The 23966-nt window shown below is 45.5% G+C and overlaps 1 protein-coding gene across 1 annotated transcript in view; it reads right to left on the bottom strand.

Annotated features, from left to right (window-relative positions):
* Positions 1 to 22697, bottom strand: part of LOC116151596 (dual specificity tyrosine-phosphorylation-regulated kinase 1A) — a 59869-nt gene extending 37172 nt beyond the window's left edge. Inside the window, 9 exon segments of the mRNA XM_064485511.1 lie at positions 4697 to 4802; positions 6073 to 6168; positions 9579 to 9677; positions 10521 to 10828; positions 13564 to 13705; positions 15949 to 16090; positions 18165 to 18392; positions 18985 to 19452; positions 21235 to 22697. Coding sequence (XP_064341581.1) covers positions 4697 to 4802; positions 6073 to 6099 — 133 coding nt within the window. The 5' untranslated portion in view covers positions 6100 to 6168; positions 9579 to 9677; positions 10521 to 10828; ... (3 more) ...; positions 18985 to 19452; positions 21235 to 22697.
* Between the last annotated feature and the right edge of the window lie 1269 nt (positions 22698 to 23966).

Raw genomic sequence — 23966 nt, 5'->3', positions numbered from 1 at the left:
GGCCCAGAATACCTTTTTTTTTTTTAAGTAAACCAGCGAACTCTCATCACACTGTTCAGCACCATGGTACTTTTTCTCAAGCCGACTTGTTTCAAAACACACACCAGCACTGGTCAAAAAGTGAAGAGCACAGACTCTTAGCCAGGCTGCTACAGTCTGAAATTTCAGCTCCACACTCCACCAGCTGGGTGGCCTTGCACACCTAATGTCCTGATAATGATAATAATATGTACCTCAAACAGCTGTGGCGAAGGTTGAGTACTTTACTACGTGTAAAGTACTGAGAACAGCTCTGGCACTGATAGCTAGCTTAACATCTGCTGCAGTCACCGCACTGACAGTTCAGTCACGATGAAGACGAGCATCCTTCTTGCGGAGCATACAACCTCTACCTGAATGTCGCACGGATTCTGCAAACTGAAGACAACAAAGCTCAACTCCCCCCAAAATAGAAGTTCCACTTCTATATTCTCCCACAGCGAATGCCACTGTCTCCCACCGAGTCAATCAGAATCAAGGCTCTGGGAGTCACAGTAGAGCTCTTTTCGTCCACAGACCACCTCACGCAAGTAACAGCCCCGCCTTGCTGATCCCACCTCCTGCAGAACTCTCGGATACCACCTCTCCTTCCCGCCTCCGTCACCACATGCCGCACTCAGACAACTGGAGCAAATCCCTAACAGCTCACTCTGTCTTTACCTTGCCCATCTGCAATTCTGTATTTCTTCAGTGAGAAGGCTACAGTGGCCTTTCTAAAGTGCAAATCTCAAGTCTTCACCCCCACTTACACGTGAACATCACCTGCGTTAGCTCTGCTTTTAGACCTCGGCCTCCGTCCCCTCCTTCACAGCACAAGGCCCTTAACTGACCCAGAGTGTATGACTGACAAACATCTGCTGAACATGTAAAAGGACCACATCTTCATGGCAAATGGGGTAACTTGTCTAAACAATTCATTAATCAGAATTTAAAATACATTCAGTTAACTCAATTATGTAGAGCAACTCTGTTCAGTTTAAAAGGGGGGGGTGGGTTATATCTGAAGGAAATAGTAGATGCTGTGCACAAAGACAGGAAACAATACAACCTGGTACTGTCTGCAATAGCAAACAACTGGAAATCTAATGTCAAATAATTGGTGCGGGGGTGGGGGGTGTATGCTTAAATCTGCATGTTAAAAACAAAAGAAAACTGGGAAGGAATATAAATAAATAAAAATTTATGTGAAAAGAACTGAGATCCTTGATATACAAACAACTCAGGAATAAACAGTAAAAAGACTAAGGCCCTGCATCATAAGGACAGCCACTCTGGGCCCTAGTTTCCCTGCCTCCAGCAGAGGTGTTATTACACTAACCCCAGTCCCTTAGGTCTGTCACAAAGCTTAAATGAGATAGCACAAGAAGACACGCAGAATAGAACCCGGCACATAATAACCACTTCTTAAAAAAAATTAATTTTGATTTCTATTATCAGTGCTATTATTAAATTCTATGTTTAAACTTGTTTGTTATACATATAAAAATACAGAAATTAGAATACAACTTAAACAATTATCATCAACTGAACTTGTCAGGCAGGAATAATAAAAATTGCCGTCTTCCCAGAACCACCCCACCACTGATTCACGACCCCTCAGTCAATGCTGAATTCTCTCTCCCCCAAAAGTCATTAGCATCCTGACCTCCATTATCAGATTAGTTTTAACTTTATGTAAGTGAATTTGTTTAAACAAACTACAGTTTGCTCATTATCATTATTTTATAGTACCCCACTGTATGAACAGGTGATGATTTATTTATCCATTCTTCTTTCGTCTGACATTGCATTATTTCCAGTTCAGAGCTATTAAGAATACTGCCACTGGGAAGATTTTTGTTATACGTCTTTCTGCATATACAGAGATGCTGTCCTTTTTGTTTGTTTGTTTTTTATCTAATTTTTCCCTAGCTGTTTATGAAAATTCCCTGTGCTCCACTCCATTCCTTCACCAACACCTGGAATCATCAGTATCTCTAATTTCAACCACAACAGTGTATTGGTACTCCATTGTGATTTTAATGTGTTTTCCTGATGACTGTGAGCACCTTTTCATTTATTTACTGGCCACTTGTGTGAAATGCCCAGATTGTTTTTCCACTTTTCTATGAAGAGTCTTTTTCGTACAAATTTCTACATTTTTAAAAAAGTCTATTTTTAACATATTTTGGATGTAAGCCCTTATTGATTACAGATGCTTTGCACTGTCACTCTCTTAATGTTATTTTTTTATGAATGTGATCTCTTAATTTTACCAATTTTTGATTTAAAGTTAGTTCTTTTGCTGTTTTAAGAAATCTTTCCTTATATCAAAGTCATGAAGAAATTCTATGTTATCTTCCAGAAGTTCAGTTTTACCATTTACACCTGGAGACGGGCAATGCCCTTAGATCTGATTTCTGTGTTTGTGATAGCAATCAAGTTTCACTTCCCCCAGAATGGACATCCAATTAACTAGGAACCAATCGTTAAAAGGACAAACTTTCCCCAATGTCCTGTAATGTCATCTTTATCATAAATCATATTCCCACATATGCCTGGATCTGTTTTTGGATTCTTTGATCTGCTGTATGCAGACTTACCTAGATTTCTTATGTCTTTGCCTAAGAACCAGACGTTGTCTAAATTATAACAGATTCAGAAGTTTAAATATCTAGTAGAGAATTTTGTTCTTCTTCAAGAATGTTTTGCCTACCCTTAGCCTTCTGTGTGTCCATCTATGTTTTAGAATTAGCTCATCAAATTCACCAAAATAAACAAACTCATGCTGGGGGTTTTGATTGAATCTGCATTATCTCAAACAGTGCTGTCCAGCAGAATGTTCTGCAATGATGGATTTATCTGCACTGTTTAATAAGTGACTACCAGCAAAACTGGGGACTTCAATAGTTTTTTTTCCCCTCTTCCCTTTGCCCTACTCTCCTTGCTGGAAACTCCAATACAGTGGTGATTAGCAGAGGAGATACAGGTGCTATTGTCTTATTCCCAATCTCAGAAAGAAAGCTTTCAGTATCTCTTCAGTATCGTGGTTACTGTAGGTATTTAACTGAGAATGACTATCAGGTTAAAGAAATTCCCTTCTAATCCTAGTTTGCTAAAACTTTTTCCTCAAACAGATGCTGAATTTTATTAAATGCTTTTTCTGCATCCATTGAAATGACATGAGTTTTCTGATTTACTCGGCTAATGTGGTGAACTACACTGATTGGTTTATGAATAGTAAGCCATACACTGTGCATTCCTGGAATTCAATTTGGTCATAATTATCCTTCTGTAGTAGATTCACTGGTGAAATCATCTGGACCTGGAGTTTTCTTCGTGGGTGGATTTTTCAATTAAAGGTAGTATGTCTTTAATATGACCATTCAGATTTTATATTGGAGACGGAGGAAAGAAAGAAAAGAAAAGAGGAGAGAAAAGAAATAAATGTTGGTGAGGATGTGGAGAAACTGGAACCCTCATATATTGCTGAAAGAAATGTTAAATGGAGCAGCCACTATAAAAAACATGTTAGCAGTCCTCCCCAAAGTTAAAGAACTACCTAATGACCCTGCAATTACACTCCTAGTTTTGAAGACAGGGACTGAAACAGATTCATACACCAATGTTGACAGCAATGTTATTCACAAGAGCTGAAAGGTACAAACAACCCAAATGTCCATAATAGATGACTGGATAAACAGAATGTGGTATATACATACAATGAAATATTACTCAGCCACAAAAAGAAATGAAGTTCTGACACATGCTATGACATGGATGAACCCTGGAAACACAATGCAGACTGAAATAACTCAGACACACAGAAAGTCAAATTTTGAGTGGTTTCACTTATAAGAGGTCCCTAGGGTTGTCAAATTCAGAGACAGAAAGCAGATTAGAGGTTGCCAGGGGTTGGTAGAGGGAAGAAAGGGGAGTTATTCCTTAATGGATCCCTTCCTAATTTGCAATGGTGAAAAGAGTTTAGAAATAATGGGGTTAATGTGCAAATTCCTGTAATTATACACTGAAAAGTGACTGAACTGGCAAATTTTATGTTGTCTATATTCTGCCGTAGTGATAAAATAAATAATAAAAGACACACAAATAAAAAGACTCCCTCTCCATCTCTCCAATTCCACATCCCATCCAACAAAACATTTACTAGTTTCTTGAGATCCTTTTACTGTTTTTCTATGGAAATACAAGCAAACAAACCCCATGATTCTAGCTCCAGAGACCTCCTCATTGCTTGTAAAAAACTAGTAATTCACCAGGTGGGTAGGACCAGCTTTCCTGTTTCACTGTGCACAGAGTACAGTGCTCACCATTTAAGCATAAGCTTTAAAGATCAAAACTAACTTTGTTTCCACAATAATTATCTCACTAATAAATTTTGTGGAAAGAGAACGTAATCATTTACCATACGTGGGTCATTTGTTCTGCCAAATATATGCCTGGTGTTGTGTTTCCTAGTTTTGAAACACATTTCACAAAAATCAAAGTCGTCACAGTACTTGAATTGAGATCCATTGATAGGAAACATCTCACAGCCATCACACCTATTTTTTAAATAGCCATTGGTTGATAAGAAAAAGATGAGGTCATTTGTTAAACTTGATTCCAGAGAAAGCCATTCCTCCCAAACAAGTCTAGCAACATAAAAATAAAAACTCACGTGATACCAGGATGGACACTGGGTACCAACTCCATGTCTGATGAGAGTGCAGTTCAGTGAGACTAAGGGAAGTTGACAATAACGTCTTTCCCATCGGCACTGACAGCTAGGACAGAATAGAAATTGTCTGGAACACCTCTTTCACCACTAAAAACTGAAAATTAAAATTAAAACTATACCTAACCACGTGATATTCTATTACAGTTTTCTGTGTTGTACAAAAAGAACTTCTCTCTGGGAGAGACATACTAAGATACTTCTGGGTCAACTAACACATGATAGCAATCAGGCATTAGCTTCAAAATAATGGAAGCAGGGGACCATGGATGAACGGTTTGGCCAGGAGCTGACAACTGCTCAAGTCAGGTAATGGGCACATGGAGGCTCATTATACTATAATCTTGACTTTTGTATCTGTTTGAAATTATCCACTTATTGAAGGTTTATTTGTTTGTTTTTAATTACACCAACCAAAAACTCCATTCAGTAACTTAGGGAATAAAATTTGTATTAATAACGTTAAGGTATCTCTTGCCCTTTGGTGAAAGCTACTGAAAACATTAACTTCTAAACCAAGTTGTTATTTTTGAAATTTATCTTTGTTTTGATTTGTAAAGCTTTTAAGAATCTCTTAAGTGAAGCAAAATGTTAAACCAAAATAAAATGTTAAATAAGCCATTTGTTCTTAAGTAACTTAAGAAACTCTAACATCCCTGTCCACCGAGGAAGTACCAGCACTGCGGCCATTTCTAATCTAAGCTATCTGGCAGAAAGATGGCTTTCCACAAAGCTGAAACAAAACAAAGCAAAAATGGCACTGAAAGTGTTCAAGACAAAATAAAACCATGCATATATTTAATTATTTTTCTTGCAACTGTTAAAATGGACATAGTATGCCATGTGATTTGAAATCTCAACAATATCACATTAAATATAAACTGAGGAGAATTTTGTGTTTCCAGGTCTTAACACCCATCATTTCTACATTTCCATTTCTTAAACTCAGTCCTAAATTTTCATACAGCATTAATAAAAAGAGAGAACAACACTGAGGAAGCTGGCCATTTGGCAGAAGGACTGACAGAACAAGAACCCCAATATGAGACAAGGTCAGCCTGAGACTGTGACAGATTGAGATGAAAACAAAACCACTCTAACATGTCCAGTCACATCCAATCAAATCCCAACCACAGTCCCCTCCTGGCGAGTAAGACCGACTGCTTCCCTGCCAGGCATGACCTCATCCTGACTCAGTATTTCTGCCCTCCAGGGAATATTTATTAACACATCCATTCTTAGAATTACCCCAATTCCTTGAAATCTCCCCCAAATACTCAATGCGAACCCATTAGACTTTGTCACATTCACACACTTACGGAGACACCGCATTCTCCATGGTGCATTCTCCCACGTTGCAGGGAGTTAACACACCTGACTCCTCAACAGCAGGGCTGCTCCTGGTCATGAGGGCACTGACAAGCAGAAGGACACTATTTTTATATCATAAGGTTTGCTTAATTCTTGTTTTTCCTGCCCTAGTTTACATCAGTTGATGAAAAGCCAACACCCAGCACTTTCCTGCCTAGGTACTATGACCTTTCACAAGCCCCACATTTTACTGAGTCACAGACCCCCACTTGTATTTCAGTGTCAAGACTGAGGCTTTCACATGAACTTTACCACCAATCTTGCCTTTATATGAGGAGAACTTGGTGGAGGACAGCCTAGAGATTCCAATAAAAAATAAACTATAGTTAGCATTCATTTCTGGGAACTCTAAAGATCTCACTCAGAAGCAGATGAAGAATGTTCCTACCTACAAGTTCCACGTGAATGTACCTAACCCAGTAAGTGCTCCTTTCTGCTGCCAATCACACTGCACACTGAGGTCAATGTAATCCATCTCTATCCAATTTGATAATTTTGCCCACATCTCCTCCACAAACTTCTTCATCTGTTCAACAGCATCTAACCATCATTCCTACCTAAAATTAAAATTAAATGTAAAAAGTCTAGTCCAGTGTATAGATGAGTGATCAATTTTAATTTAATCAATCAATTATTCTATTTCTAAGGAAAGTTCCTCTAGCACCCAGTATGATCTCAAAATCATTTCTCAATACATAGAACCAGGGCTCTTTAGAAAGCTGCCTGTCTTGATCTCTGGGGGAGGAAATACGTAACATGAGCCTAGGTCCACGTGTGCCATAAAGCAAGGGAGCACTCAAAAACTAACAGCTCCACACAAAAACTACCAAAGCTGATAAATGAATTTGGCAAGGTAGCAGGATACAAGATTAACATACAGAAATCAGCTGCATTTCTTTATACTAACAATGAAATATCAGAAAAGGAAAGTAAAATTTAAAAATCTCTTTTAAAATCACATGAAAAACAAAGACAAAAAAAACTTGGGAACAAACCTGACCAAGGAGGTGAAAGACTTATATGTGGAGAACTACAACACACTGATTAAGGCAATCAAAGATGATTTAAAGAAATGAAAAGATATTCTATGCTCTTGGATTGGAAAAATTAATATTGTTAATATGGCCATACTATCCAAAGCAACCTACAGATTTAATGCTGCCCCTATCAAATTACCCAGGACATTTTCCACAGAACTAGAACAAATAATCCTAAATTTTATATGGACTCCCAAATGACCCAATGGCCAAAGCAACACAGAAGAAAAAGAATGAAGCTGAAGGTATAACCCTCCCAGACTTCAGACAATACTACAGAGCTACAGTAACCAAAACAGTGTGGTACTGGCATAAAAACACACATGTGGATCAATGGAATAGAATAGAGAGCCCAGAAATCAGCCCACAGACCTACGGGGTCAATTAATCTTCAACAAAGGAGGCAAGAATATACAGTGGAGAAAAGACAGTCTCTTCAGCAAGTGGTGTTAGGAACACTGCAGAGCAGCGTGTAAATCAATGATGTTATTTAGGACACTCCCTCACACCATACACAAAAATAAATTCAAAATGGCTTAATGACTTAAATATAAGAGAGGACACCATAAAAATCCAGAAGAGAACATAGGTAAAACATTCTCTGACATAAATTGTAGCTATGTTTTCCTAGGTCAGTCTCCCAAAGCAATAGAAATAAAAGCAAAAATAAACAAATGGAACCTAATCAAACTTACAAGCTTTCGTACAACAAAGGAAACTAAGAAAAATAAAAAGACAGCCTACGGGATGGGAGAAAATATTTGCAAATGATGCAAATGATAAGGGCTGAATTTCAAGAACATACAAACAGCTCAAACGGTTACCAGAGGGACAAGGGGGTGGGAAGGGTAAGTTGGGAGTCTAAATACTAACTACTAATTCTAATACTACTAGTACAGATACTAAAATAGATAAATAACAAGGTCCTACTGTACAGCCCAGGGAACTACATTCAGTATCTTGTAGTAACCTGTAAAGGAAAAGAATGTGAAAAGGAATACATGCATGTGCATGGATGACTGAAACAATAAGCTGCACACCAGAAACTGACACAGCATTGTAGACTGACTATACTTCCATAAAACAAAAAAAAGATCAGTGGGTTCCCACATGATCAAGAGGAAAAATGGCTAAAACACATCAAATCCATAAAAGCCAATAAATTCATCATAATGATAATAGACAAAACAAAGGTTCTTGGTCACCTTTACAAGTACCAGGGCACCAATTCATCATTCTGAAAATTGGTAACGCAAGCAAGCAAGCAAACAAAAACCAGCCACTATTATGCCTTTCCTATATGAACTATATTATAGTGACCAGAGTTCATAAGAAAGTTTTTTTTAAAGGACACAACTCCAGCTAATAAATTTGGGAGGGATGACAAAGTTTGTGACGGATCTAGAAGGTGACATGAACAATATTAACAGAGAATAGATGGTGATGACCAGCAACGCTGCGTGCTGGCCCCTACGATACATTCCTGCTCAGGGGCAGCCTGAGCCCAACCACCCTGCAGCCCTCACTCTGACTGTACAGGAGACACAGAGGAGAGGGAGAAAGACTGTGGGCTGATGTAGTTTTAGCACAAATGAATGGCATGAAAAGGAAAAAAGGAGGGAGGAACTATTCTAGGTTAAAAAACACTACAGGGACCTATCACCCAAATGTATGATATATGATCTTGTTAGTATCAAAATTCAAAGGAATTACTATAGAAAGCCATTTTTGAGAAAACTGGGAAAATCTGAGCAAGCATTAGCTATGAGATGACAGTGAGGAATCACTGTTTACTCTGTCAGGCAATGTTAGGCAACTGTCAGGTCATTATGTTAAAAATAAAAGCCTTATCTATATGAGATACATGTTGACATATTTACAGGTAGAATGAGATGACTTCTGGGACTTTCTCTGAAGTGTACTAACTAGAACAAAAGAATTAAAGCAGGAAAAGGAAGGATTTAAGGTTGAAAAAACATAACTAAATTTTTTAAATTAGATGGCAATGAGAATGATATTTTTTTACAAAAGATGGAGGAGTGTATAACTCAGTGGTAGAGTGTGTGTTTAGCATGCACAAGGTCCTGGGTTCAATCCCAGTGTCTCCATTAAATAAAATAAATAAATAAACCTAACTACTTCCATCTCCCCTCAAAAGCAAAAAATAGGCTGTGGAAGTGTCCAAAAGGGGGCTGACCGAGAAGCACAGGACCCTGTGCCATGTCACTACGGACAAGCCTCCTTTTGTTCTGTGGTGCTGGCCCCCCCATCTGCTGCTCCTCTGTCCTCTCTCCAGACACAGAGGCCTCCCTGCTGGCTGCTATGCCCTCCTCTGCCAGGTCTCTGATTTTCTGAGATGCTCACACATTTGTTGAATGAAAACCTAAGCCAGGCTCCAGCCTGAAACAACTACTCACCTGATTATTCTGTCTCACATACACAGCATAATCATCATCTCAGGAAATCAGCCTGTTTTTTTGTTAAGTCTGGCTCTCGGTTATGACAGCACCAATAGACTACAAAAGAGAAACACATTTTTTAAAATGGTGAACCAGATAAACCTACTTAAAGAAGTATATGAAATCTCTAATATTAAAATAGAAAGTGTGAAATATTATGCTGTGTTTTCACTGTAAAATTCTTCATTTTTACAAGATTAATGGCAGCAGCACAGTAAGCAGAACTAACCTCAAAACCTTAAAGTATAGAAAATTTCTGAGGCATTTCCAAAGCAATCCCATGAAACAACTCACTCAAATCAGAAGACAATGTGTCATATAAATAATGATTTTTAAGAGAGAGGGTATAGCTCAGAGGTAGAGTGCATGCTTAGCATCCTAGAGGTCCTGGGTCCAATCCCCAGTACCTCCATTTAAAAAAAAAAAGATTTTTTAATAGCATCTCCTCTCGTGGCTACCCAACATCATTCGATGTTGGAACAAGGGTCTGTTTTAAAAATGAAAGTAATTAAGGCACAGAAAACCCAGGTAGCAGTTAGGAGCCTCCCCATGTGCCTGGCAGAACCAGAAGGGCCCCATGGGGCAGCGTGGAGGAAATCAGAGCTCAGGACAGATGGCACGAGGGAGGCACTGACCACAGCATAGGCCGTGTCATTCACATCCTCCACCACCTCCTCGTCTGAACACTCCTCAGACCCCATGTCTGTGTCCGAGAGATCCGTGACCTGCACGTCAGCATTGTCCAGCAGCCACCCAACCACGGCCTCCATGCCTAAGAGCAGGCACACACGGCGCCCCGCGGTGAGGACCACACACCCAGCTGCGCACGGCAGCATTTCCCGGGGGGCCCACAAATAGGTGGGCATGTGAAGTCGAACAACCCCATGGAAAACACAGTACCTGGCAAGCCTGCAGCGTTCCCAGGGGTGCCCGTGGGTGACTTGAGCGCAAACTCGATGTTCCGTCTAGGGAATCCTGTTTCCATGAGCTGGACCACAACAGGCAGGGCAGGACCCAGCGACAGCTGGTGCGTCTTTGCTCTGATGGGACGGACGTGTGGCACGGGGACAGGCAGCGTGGCCCCACCAGAGCTTCAGGCTTCACACACGGGGCTTGCTGGGCATGTGGACCCCACAGCCAAACGTTGACACACAGCCAGCGCAGTGGCCTGCGCCAATGACAGCAGGGCTGGGGGCAGAGCAGGAAGTCTAGGAAAATGGAAATTACAGATGACTACTCCCAACTGCAGTGCAGAAGTGTATTTCTATACCCAGGCCTACCAGGTATTTTTAGATGAACAGATAAAACATGTAAACAAGGACAGAGACAACTTTCACAGCTTAATGCAGAGGAAAAACATGGTTAAAAAGCTTCTTTGGCACAGACAGAACCTACCTAGTAAATTAGCCAAACAGCAATGTCCGTTAAGGAAATTTCACAGCCCTGAAATCTGAGCTCTGAGTGGCAACAAGCTGAGGGAGTGAATGCAGAGTGAGGGGCAAGAGAAAAGGACCCCTTCCTTCCCCATGACCAGGCTGTGCCCACAGTCTCCTGCTACCTTCCATCTGTAGGACAGGCCACAGACAGCACAGAGCCATCCCATGTGCCACCAAATCAACCCCCAACTACTAAGGAGTAACAGAACCTCTCTGGAGGTTAAACATGGTGTAAAAAAACAAGAGGACTAAAGAATATTGGGAAGCAAATTGCAATGAATCGATGAATCCACACATCACTGGGGCCTGCAGCTGGGGACTGCCTGCCTCTGGACACCTCGCCCCCTCCCTGAACCACCTGAAACTCCCTGCTCATCTGCTCTACTTCTTCTCATAGCTCTGAGACTCGCTATTTGTTTTAAACTGACCACGTGAGGAAGGATTAGGAAGAAACAGAAGACATCATTGAGCTTTCCAGGGCTTAGGAAGGGTCAGAATCCTAGGGTTTTGCTGTGAAGTCTGAATAACTTGGAAGTGACAGGCTTCATCCTCAAAGCTTGTAATCCAGAACCAGATCGAGTTAGGAGTTCCGGTTCTGGCAGTAAGAAGCAGACTAGACTAAGCCTCTGCTGATAATAATTGTGAATTCCCGACAGAGTATTTAAAAAAAACAGTTTGAAGGGAGGCCCTGGAGAAAACAGGGACAGGTGTGACCCTGACCACAAGGAGGCCGGGGGCAAGCCGTGATGGGGGTGGCGCTCCAGGACCGCAGCCAGGGACCTGCCAGAGAAAGCAGAGGTGTGGGAGGACCACGAAGTGCACACACGGACTACCCGTGACTCCTTGGCTGACTGCAAAGCTGAGCCCAGCATAAAGGAACTGCAGGCAGGCCCAGGGCTAGGGAGATGGCACGAGGTCCCAGTCCAACCACGTTTGAGCGCAGTGGTCATGATGTAGAGGTTTCCACTGAAACCTCAGAAGACATTATAAATCCTGTAGAATCAGAGTCCAGGAACCAGGACTGATGGCAAAACAAAAATAAAGTGTCACCAAAAAGTCTAGAATCAAGCCTCCAAGGACTGAGGAAAACTGCCAGGCACTGAACTGTCTGCAAAAATAAAGCTCCATGTTCTCCAGAGGACGTTACAGAGCCCAGAGTCCACACAGCGTAATACCCAAACCACCCAGCACACAGCAACGTTGTTTAGACGTGTGTAGAAGTAGAACCAGTAACTGACTATAACCAGCAGTATAAAAGCAATCAGTAGCAGACCAGTGAGTGGCCCAAGTGTCAGAATCAGCAAATAAGAAATTTAATATAGCAATCAGACATATGTTTAAAGATGTACAGGTATCAAGGGTGAAATGTGTTTTAAGTGACACAAAGGGTGAAGAGATGAGAACCATCAGGAGACCTGTAAAACTGTAACACAGGAACCGAACGGAAACATGAGATCTGAAAGTATAAAGGATTCCTTGGATGGGTTACAGCAGATCAGACCCGATGAAGCTGCACACCTGATCTTTAAAACAGCTCCGTACAGCGAGCCAAGACACACAAACAGAAACTCACTAGCAATCCCCAGATGACAGCGGCAGTCTCAGAAAGGAACAGGAGGGCAGACAGGAAAAAACACCTGGCAGGGGCTTGGGTGACTTTAACCCGGCCTCTCACCTCAGGTGTTCAGACCTAAGGAGCAGCTGGCACTCGGTGGGGGTCACAGAAGGCCCTGCACCCTCCTCCCCAGCTGCCCCCATGCCCAGCATTTCCCGCCTTCTCCCTCTGCACCCGCTGCTTCCTCGCTCTGGATCCCGGCTCCACGCAGGGTCTTGGTCTCTGCAGATATCTACTAGGGTGTTTTCTGCCTGCCAAATCGAGTTCTCAAGGTTTAATTTTTGTCTTTGATGTTTGGTCCAGAATTTCTGATGTACTGCAAGCAAGAAGGTTTAAAAAAAGAAATCTAGTCCCCCATGTGGTGGGCCATGGAAGTCCCCATCATGCTTAGACCTGGTTAGGTGTCCCCTCGTCAGTGGGAAGATGCCCAAGTCCACCCCCGAGTACGCAGTGCACCACGTGCTTAGAAACAGGGTGTAGACGGAGAGCCTGGCTTCAACAGAGCAGCTCGGGAAAGGCTCTGGCATGAGCGAGACACACCAGCAAGAGCCATCTTCCTAGGCTTCACGGGGCTCTTTCAGCGACACTGTTTCCTGGGAAAAGATTCCTCCGAGAACACGTGAGCAATGAACGCATGCTGAATCCAGCTGACTTTTTCAAATAAATCACAGAAATTCAAAGTAGAATTAAACTTTAACTCATTCATTCTTTAACCAGTATCGTAACGTTCTATGACAAACATGCTTAACACCTACCTAGTCACAAGAATTATTTTGACATATTTAAAATTCAGACTATATCCTTGAGGAAATCTACCTACACATCTACCAAAAAACAATGCTGACAATCTCATGTGCTGGATAAAAACCGCCAAGGCTACTACTGACTGTACCTCAAGCTCCTGTTGGTCAAATATGGCCTCGCCGGAGATGGCTGGGTGGCCGAGGCCAGTGACTGCTGTCAGAGGATCATTGGGGGCTGCAGGCCTTCAGGAGACATGTCACTGAGGTCAGGGGATGCAGCTGCTCCATCATCTGAATTTAAAAACAAAGTAAGAATGACACTGCATTTTCAACCACAAACATCTCTTTACTATTTCTTTTTAACTTTTTTTTAAATTGAAGTACAGTCAGTTACAATGTGTCAGTTTCTGGTGTACAGCACAATGTCCCAGTTATGTGTATACATACATACATATATTCGTTTTCACATTCTTTTTCATTAAAGGTTATTTTAAGATATTGAATATAGCTCCCTGTGCTACACAGAAGAAATTTTTTTTTCTAAAAAACATAGTGCACTGCACATGTTAAACCAGATATATGATTTCTACCTCATCAAGTGTTAGCTAGCCAAAATCTTCAAGGCTTTTCCACTCCCTGCTTCCTGGCCTCTGTCCTTCTTTAGTTCTTCTGTCTGTCTCTTTAGAGCCAACCAAAGCAACCTCCCAGACTTCTGCCCTTGGTCCAGTTTTGGTCCCTTCTCTGCCTTGGTGAGCACTCACTGCTTCAGAAACGCCAGCTCTGAACACTCCCAAGTGTGCACCATGGCTCCAGGGACTGTTCTCTTTCCCCTTGTTCACACATAAACTGACACCAAATCTGAATGTGCCATGTGCTTAGGGTGATGTCTACTGTCTTCATCTAAGCAGCTCTGGGTGAGGTGTCTGGCACTTCTCATTTGCCCCGAGCCCACTGATACAAATTCAACTAATCCTCTAGTCCAGGGGTTGTAAATTTTTTTTGAAGAGCCAGGGAGTAAACAGTTTAGGCTTACTGACCACAGGGTCTGTCACAGCCACTCAACCTCCGCCGCTGAAGGGTGAAAGTGGCCAGAGATTACGTGTAAACAGGAAGGCATGGCTGTGTTTCTATAAAGCTTGATGAAACAGGTGGCTGTGGTGGTCTGGCAAGCCCTGTGCTGGACAGCTCCACCTGGAGCCCTTGCTCTGCCCCGAGCATGGGATGGTAACCCCGATTCAGTGCTGCTGTAGCTACTCACCAGGGTGGCCACAGAGCAGCCAGTCCAATTCCCTGGGCACGACTTAACTGACCTCTCCAGCTTTAGTCCCACGATCACTGATAAACCCTGCGCTCCTTGCTAAGCTCAGGACCCAATACTCACTGATCACGCCTGTGCTCCTGCTGTCTCCTCCCCCAGGACAGGGACTCCTCATCACCCTACAACCATGGCCTGCCTCGGCCCTCAAAGGCTGCCCTCCCCAGCCCTCTGCCGCCAGCATCCCCGGGACACGTGTGAACTGTGCTCAGACATCTCACAGCACATGAGCGTGTACCCGGGACAGAGATACCTGGGTTCATTTTCTCTCCCCACCCTGACTCCAAAGAGTAAAAAAACCATAAACAAGGACTGTCTGGTTGCCCATATTTAGCACAATGTCTTTCAACAGTAGACAGTCCACAATCTTTTCAGCTTTGGGTTTTTTCCTATTTAAAATGATATGAGCTCATTCTAGAAAACTAAAGCCATACAGAAAAGTGCAAAGGAAATAAAGTCAGCTGAAATTCTCCTGTCACTCTCTGTGGCAAATCTACAAATACACGTACACAGCAATGCACTTTGTTTTTTTTATCATTTTCACGTTTCCACGGTAAGGGGCACACACATGCACCACCACTGTGAACAGCACCACGGCATGCTACCATTCCGGTACACCGCCTAATGATGGGCACTGAGGCATCTCCAGTTTTCAGCATAAAAACAAGACCAACCAAAAAAAGCCACAATGAGCATCTATAAATACATTTCCTCATGCCTTTCCATGTGATCAATTCCCACAAGATGACTTGCTAATCAATGGATGTACAGATATAGATATGAGTGCACATGCATTTTAAAGTCTAGCATGTCCTCAGATGCCCAGTGGATGGCTGTACCAACTTAACCCCCCCCCGAAGCAGAGTGTCAGATGAGCCCCACTTCGTGTGCACTGGGAGCCTTGTTAAAAATGCAGATCCTGATTTCTTAGGTCTGGGCTGCAGCCTGAGGGCCCACACCTCTAACAAGCTCCTATGTGCCACCGTCACTGCTGGTCCTGGGGCCGCACTTTGACCATGGAGGCAGCAGAGCACTGTTTCCCTCCCTCCCCTCGGGCTTTGTCTTTCTCACTTGTGGTCTGTGTTTCATCAGTTACTGGCCTGGTGGCACATCTTCCTTGTGCACGTAGAAGCCATCTCTAGTTCCCCTTTTATGGGCCACCCATATGTGTCCCTTGGCTGCCTTTCTTACAGGTCTGTAAGGGCTTCTAGAAAGTCACCTGCGTGAGCAGCTGCTGCGTCCTGAACAGCTGGCTGAGACAGGATCCGCCTGAGCTGGTCCTAGAGGGAAGGCAACATGCGGCCGCCTTCAGGACGCACAGCGTCAGCTCTCGCCCCTCAGCAGGCCCAGGTCTCCTTGTCCTGGGGGAGAAAAGGCCTCAGCAGGGATGGCGCAGGCTCTCCCCTCAGCAGGGGTCGGCCTTGGGGAGGGTGCTGCCCCAAGGCACTCATCTGACCTTGCAAAGCCTGGCAGTGACGAAGGGCTCGCCCTTCCCCGGGCTGTGGGTGAGCATCCTCCACCCTGGGGTCTCCCCTGCCACGTGTTGCGTCGGGTCGGGGTGAGGACACGATGGTTTAACACGGTTAGGGCTATGTTAGCTACTGCTAGTATAATCAAGTGTTTCCCAAGTCGCTGAAGTTTCATACAGACACCTATGTCATAAATAACATACTTTCACCTTTTCTTGCCAAGACTCCTAAAACACAATTTTGTCAGATACTCACGACATACAGTTCTCTAACGTAAAGATCATGGCACTCTGTAGGATTGTAGAGCAGGCAGATAGCTAGATATGAGCAGAGAAAGGGGGACACAGGCCAAATGGCAGGAACTGAGCAGAAATGAGGGGCATGGGGCCAAATGCAGGAAACCCTACATCATGTAAGCACCAGGGGTCCCTGGGTAGAAAAGAAAGGCAGGAACCTCAAGGCTGAAAAGCAGTCTCACATTTTAGAGTGACAAGTGGCCTGGAGGCTGACAAAGAAAGGTAGGAAAAGGCAGGAATCTCCAGTGTCCCAATACAATCTTTTACTCATTGTGCCTTCATTTCCAGAAAATTGGCCTTGCAGATTACAAGTACCCATTATGCACCAATGCCATGACACTTCCAATCTGGACTAAGTAAGAACAAACATCCTTCCTCCCTTCGGGAAGGTGGAGTTGGGATGAAACCAGGAAATATGACCCCAAACCCTTCACTTCCTAATGAATATTCCACCCATTCAACTGTCCTCTATATAACCATCTTGCCAGAGAAACTCAGCACAGCCACTCACCTGAGCCCGCCTGTTCTCCCCTTAAGACTGTGCTGTCCATGCCTTAGTAAATCCTCACTTCACTTTCTTAACCGCCATGTCTCATCTGAATTCTTTCTGGGATGGTTCAAGAACCTACACGCCGGTTACATCTACCGGCAACAGGATCTTATCTAATCAAATGACTGCAGTGACGTCCATGGGCCAACTGAGGAACAGACCAGGGAAGCTGCCACAAAGATGCAGGCAGGCAACAAGGAGAGCCAGGCCAGTCGCAGCAGCAGCATCCAGAGCAGGACACGCTGGAGGCCACAGCAGGCAGCGTGGGGACATGGGGACTGGGAACATGGGGACATGGGCACGGGAGGAGCCAGAGGTGCCTCTGGGGCGCCGAGCTCTAATACCCAGCAGACAGGGTTATTCACCGTGACAGGAAATGCTGGCTAAGGGACAAGGTTAGCTGAACTGTGGACGTGCTGTGGTTTACATGCACCTGGCCCTCCAGCCAGAGATGAGAACTGGAGAGCCATCATAAATGCTGTGGCAGGAATTACAGAACTGGGGAGAAATGGGTGAGAAAACTCAAGAAGAGTGGGCAGAATGAGCCACAAGTGACCGATGCAATCACAGGGATATCTAACGTGCAAAGAATAGTCAGGGAGAAGAATTCTGAAAGGACATGTGAGAGGCAACGTTAGGGAACTGGAGAGCAGCATCCCAGACCAAAGGCGGAGCTGGAGCAGGGCCGGCCTTGGTCTCAGACAGGCCGCCACGGACCACAGACACAAAGCGAGGCAGGTCCAGGCACACAGGCCCTGCCGGGTCTGGCTGTGATGAGACCCGGAGCAACACTCAAGAAGGGCAACTAGGCTGGGGGGCCTCAGCTGGGGGGTCAATGTGCAGGGAGAGAACACAGACTTCTCTTCAAAAAGCGTGTTCAGAATTAATGCTGGCACCAGGAGGTGGGGAGGCCTGGGGGTTCTCTGGGTGCCACCCCCACCACGGCATCATTCTTGGTGTCACACACACTCATCACCACGCCCGCTGTCACTCACCCAGTGGTCAGTCCATCTGAACCCAAAGGCTTCGGCAGTGACAGACCTGCTCTGACAAAACAAGACGTTGTTCAAATAATTCTAGTTAAGATGCAGCTCTTTCATCAAGAAGCGCGTGTACTGACCTGCAAAACCCTGCTTAGGTGATTTCTTTATTTTGTGCTTTTCCAATTTGCTGCCAGCGAGGTTCACCAACTGAGCCCAGACGGAGAGCCCGGGCTCTGTGAAGTGCAAGTCGGTGCTGCTGAACGCCGGGCGGGGAGCTGAAGAGGGAGCGCAGGAGCCTTCAACGTGTGTCCAGTGTGCAGAGCACACGGACGTTCTGGAAGCTGTCAGAGCCACGAGTCTTAATTCTGAAACACCACATGTAGATGTAAGTCTTTCTACATCTGAAAATAATGTTACAAGATGACACTGGAGGCAAGACAAAGACTTACATGTACAGTAAATAGAAACTAAATTAATTTTTTCTTTACCAGCGTGTCAGCAATAATTACATCATGGTGGTGGTTACTAAATTTTTAGGTATTATCTACAACATGCACATATTCCTGTAATTATCAAAAACAGTATTTTATTGAAAGATATGCTCAGGTCTTAGTTGGGTTACATCAAAGTAATATAAATCACTTTCTCTGTGTATCCCTAATTCACAGGTTTAACATGACACCAGCTGCCACACAAACCATGTCACTCAACATGATTATTATGGATTTTGTACATGAAGAAAGCTCATTTAAGGGAATCATTTTCAGGGTTTTTTTGAAAGTTGAGCTGTTCGATAAGAAATAAATTTCATTAATTCACAGTTTAAAAATAATGAAAACTAACTTATCCTTCCACAGTACCTTCTAAGTAACTAATGCCCTTTCATGTCTTTTCGAGGCTAAAATAAGACAAATGAGCTACTAATCTATGTAATCCTGTGAGATAGGTCCCACTCACCACTGGAGTGCGAGGTGAAAAGGAAGAAAGGCAGACGGGCTTCCTGAATTTGGATGGCGTCCTAGAAGGCAGACGTAAACGGCCAGAATCAAGTTCTTCCCACTTCACCCAGGAACTGAACACAGGTTCACTACCAGCTTCAGCTGGTTCATGGGGCACGCACGACAGACGCACATGTCACAGAGCTGCATGGTGATCCTGCCCTTCGGGGTGATGGGAGTCACAGTGCCTTCTCCAAACTCCTTGTGCGTGACTTGTCCTTCCAGGTGCAACCAGCTGTCGATGCCTCCGCCCACAGCCAGGACTGCCATGAAGCCCCCCACCTCTGGGTCCTCAGAGTCAGGAAACTAGCCCTTCCACAGGGCCTAGCACAGACAGACAGCAAGCTTGGGGAGCGGAGTCCAGGGCGCTGCCTGCTTCTTACACTTACAATTAAGCTGAATTCATTTCTAGATTAGTTTCTTCACCCTTTTTTTCCAGGAACAAAATATTTAAAAATATATCTTTGAATAAAATGCAGTGTTTAAGGGGGGAAGGTAGAGCTAAAGTGTGAGAGCACATGCTTGGCACACACAAGGTCCTGGGTTCAATCCCCAGTACTTCCACCGAAAAACAAAACAAACAAACCAACCTAATTACATACCCCCTGAAAGAAAAAACAAAAAAAACCCAAAAATAAACAGAGCCTTTAAAAAGGGAATTTCAAAGGGAAATCAACATCCTACAGGGAAACCCCAGCAGAGGTGAAAGGCACGCGGCCCCCACCCTCTCAGCTGGCTTCCTGGCACCCCCGCCTGCTGGGGAGCCTGCCAGAGCCAGGCGGTGCTGCTGGGCACCCACCTTCTACAAAGAAGCACTCGGCACAACCTTTGCTTTTAATTGACCTCCATCACGTTATTTTCAAGGAGAAACTACTTCATGGCTATGTTACAATTTCACTGACTCGGTGGGAGAGGAACAGGGGACTTTCAAATCAGCTCAAAGGACTTTCTTTTGTCTTTTTGTTTTTTTGTGTGAGGGGAAGTAATTACGTTGATATATAAAATAAAAATATGGAGGTACTGGGGATTAAGCCCTGGACTTTGTGCATGCTAGGCACCCACTCTACCACTGAGCTCTACCCTCCCAAGGTACACTTTACACGTTAAAAATCTCTAAAGCACGTGTAGCAACTCAAGCTCCTTAAGGAATTTCATCCACTCACCCTCCCTGTGCAGTAGGGAGACAACGCACAATTCCAACAGCAGTTCTCTGTGAGGGAACATCCTACTGGTTTGAAATCTCACGTTTTAAACATCCTCCATGAGCTCATTCATATTTAATCTGTGTCCTAAATTCCCAGGCCAAGGCTAAGAAGTCTGCAAAGCAGAATGAGAGGAAGAGGTTTCCATGCGGTTTATCCAACTTGACTCTGACCTGACCATGACCCTGTCTGCTCCTCCCGGGGCCCCACTCGGGCACCTGGGGCTTCTGCTCCCTCCTGGCTGGCAGTGACCCTGGGGCAGGGCGGCATCCCGTGACCTGCTCAGACCCCTGGACCAGCCGCTCTTCCCCAGCTCCCACGGCCCAGCCCTCCTGCTCTCCCGGCTTCCAGGGACACCGCCCTTCAGACCCATGCTCACTCTCACACTCAGTCACTCTCACCCAGACACATGCACGGACACTCACACCCCAGCACAGTCACACATATGCCTGCTCAGTCATTCACACACCCAGTTACTCACACACATTCACTTGTTCACTTCACATTCACACCCATACTCAGTCTCACTCTCATAGACACTCACACTCACATGTACAAACTTACACATGCACTCAAGCCTGCACACACACACACACACACACACACACACACACACACTCGCTGTGCTTACTTCCACCTCTCCACACTTAACACCCTCACATCCACATACTCAAACACTTCAGTGGGTTGAACTGTATCCCCCCAGAGTCATCTTCACCCAGAACCTCAGCTGTGACCTTATTTGGAAATGAACTCTTCACGTGTATAACGAAGGTAAGGACTGAGATGACATTATACTGCATTAGGATGAACTGTAAACCCAATGAAAGCCCTTAGAAGAGGCAGAAAAGGACAGGGGAGGCGTCCAAGCGAAGATGAGGCAGACACTGGAATGCTGTGGCCACAAGCCGAGGAAGGCTGGGAGGACACGGACACACACACACACTCGCACACGACAGCCTCACAGCCCGGTTCTGACTCTGTGGCCCACAGCACTCCCTGCATACCTGTCTTGTCCATCTTTGCCCTCTCCACCAACGTGCGCAGCAGTCCACACAGAGTCTTGGTGGCTTCACTCTGCATGACTTCAGCATGGGCTCCAGCAGACAGAGTTTGCAGTAAATTAACAGCGCTGGTGAGCATCATTGCTGTGGGGTAAAAGTTCTCTTCAATTTGTTAAAGCTTCTGAAAAAAAATCAAAATTAGAAACTACACTCCCAAATAAATGGGAAAGTGTCTCCACATGTAACTTAAGGGATTTGACTTCACATTCTTCTTTTCTTACTTTGGAAAGGGAAGCAGCTCTTTATATTTGAAGATAAAATTCAAGGTCCACTAAATAAACACCCTATTCAGCTCCATCCCTACCTCCTTCAAAGGAATCAAGCCTTTTAAATATTTTTTTAAAGCAATCTCAGCATACAGCTCAGAAGAACTAAAACAATTATAAAAACTCACTTCTCAGAAAAACAGCTCATCAAATGTCAAAAGCTGGTTGTTAATGAGCTGGCTGTGCGCAGGATGAAGATGAGGTGGCTGCCTCCATGGACGCGGAGCTAGGGGCACACTTGTCCAGGCCACCTTCCTGTCACTTGGCCAGCCCTGCTCAGGCCGACTTCCTAAGTGAAGCCCCCTGGCAGAGAGCTGGGAGGAGGCGCACTTGACCAGGACACTGTCAGATGCAATGATAACATAACCCGCACTGACCCAGGCAGGGCCACGTGGTGTCACACACACTACTCCTAACCTGCCAAAGGCAGACGCCATCCGTGTACATCTGATGTGCAGAGTGGCATGCACACGGGGCGGGCACGGAGCACTGCCTCTGACACCTTCCACACCATTTTCTCTGATGAGCTCAGCCTCTTGGGTTTCCTCTCCTAACCACAAAAGTGACTTCTGAAGCCTGCCCGTGCTGTGCATACAGCTGACATTGGAGCCCCAAGAAAAATCGCTGGCCTCCTGGATGGTCTCACCAAGATCTCAACATCCCAAGGTCTGAAAAAGTCCTGAAGCCCTCCTCCCACACCCTGCATCTCCTTAACCTTGCGGTCATGCTAAACTCCCACCTCCACTTTCCCTCAGGTAGTAAAGTACTGACTTACTACTCGACACTACATGCCTGACAGCAGGACCTCAGTGGGTAAGGTGACAGAAGGAAAAAGGCATGCTCTGGCATGGCAGGGTAACACCCACTCCTCCAGGCACTGGCTCACTACCTCAGACCCTAGCTCAGGGCCCCCAGAAAGCCCACCAGTGGCGAGGACACAGACAGCCCTGCCCTCTCCCTCCCACCACACTGTCTCCAAGGAAAACAGGAATCAAATCCAACAAAATCACCGGGGGCCGGTTTAAAACTGACCTTCCAGGGAAGCCTGGTCTACAGAGCTGCTCTCACTCCCAGATGAAAGGATGGCCAGCCAGCATGTGCCCACAGCTTGCCAGGCCCCCTGGCACCCACCGGAGTCATCTTCTGTGTCCAAGTCCTCTGAGGAGGGCTGCGTGGAGGCCAGCAGCTCCGCCAACTTCAGGTCATATTTCCCCTCCTTTCCCATCCTGTATGAGCTGGTGCTGCCCGTGTCCCACTGGACCATGATCCACCCATCCTCTCCAAGTTCACCGATCACACAGCCAAGGCCAGGAGGAGGTCTGTCCTGGGGAAGCCGAAACAGAGACTGGTTAAGAGGGTGCGGGCCGGTCTGTCACATGAATATGGCCTGTAAGGGTGGCTGCAGCATTGGCACAGGCTGCATGTCCGTAGAGGGCTCCAGACCCGCTACAACACATACGGCTCACGCCGTCATCACGCAGCTCACACCATCACTGCACAGCGAACGCCGTCACCACACAGCAAACACTGGGGCTAACTTGCCCGTGCTCCTTTACCGAAGAGGTAGCTGGGAAGGAGTCACCTCAGTCGGCATCCTCTCTAAGCCAATGCAGAGATGAGACTTTCCAGCCTGGTCCTGCCGCCCTGCTCCTGCCGCCCTGCTCCTTGGCCCCAAGATCCCTCCTGGGGCTTCACGAGGTCAGAACCTCAAACAAGCACCACCACCGCCTCATTCCCGCTCATTCTTCAGTTCTTCTCTGACCCTAGAGTGATCCTTCACCTCCCATTTCTATGAGTAAAAGCTGTAGGATGCTGCTGCCTGTTCTGGACACCGATTCTGAGATGATTCTCAGGAGGCGCGTGCTTAAGAGTGAGGCTGAGAACACCAGGACGTGAGAAGGCGGCTCCACATCATAGGAGGGTGAACGCAGTCCTGCGCGAGTGGCCAGGGCAGTGGTGCAGGGCCCAGCCCCTGACCTCCACCCGGGGTGACCCTACAGAGATGCGGGAGGAAGGAGCTCGGGGTAGAAGACAAAAGGTGGGCACCCCCAAGCCAGCGCCTGCTGCTGCCCGGCCGGGGCGCTGACAGGCACGTAGCCATCAGCTCGTAGAGGCCGCACCAGATCTTTCTCGACCCGATTACTCGGATGAGGTGCGCTCTCTCCTGCTCACTCTCTTGTTTCGGGCTGCACCCCTAGTTGAGCCCACGCCAGGAGTTCTCTGAAAACAGTCCCCACTCCTCACAGACCTGATCCTGATCGGGGCCCCACAACAGGCCGCTGCTGCTCCCTTCTTGTTTGGAGCCTCTAGTCACCTGCCTCGGAGTCAGTACTTTGTCATGGGTCAGTCACACACATCCTGAGAGAAGGCAGGTACTGACCCCAGGTTCCACCCAGCCAGGATGCGCAG

This window comes from Camelus dromedarius, chromosome 5, assembly GCF_036321535.1.
Source record: "Camelus dromedarius isolate mCamDro1 chromosome 5, mCamDro1.pat, whole genome shotgun sequence".
Classification (NCBI taxonomy): domain Eukaryota; kingdom Metazoa; phylum Chordata; class Mammalia; order Artiodactyla; family Camelidae; genus Camelus; species Camelus dromedarius.
This window is presented reverse-complemented; position numbering and strand designations above follow the sequence as displayed.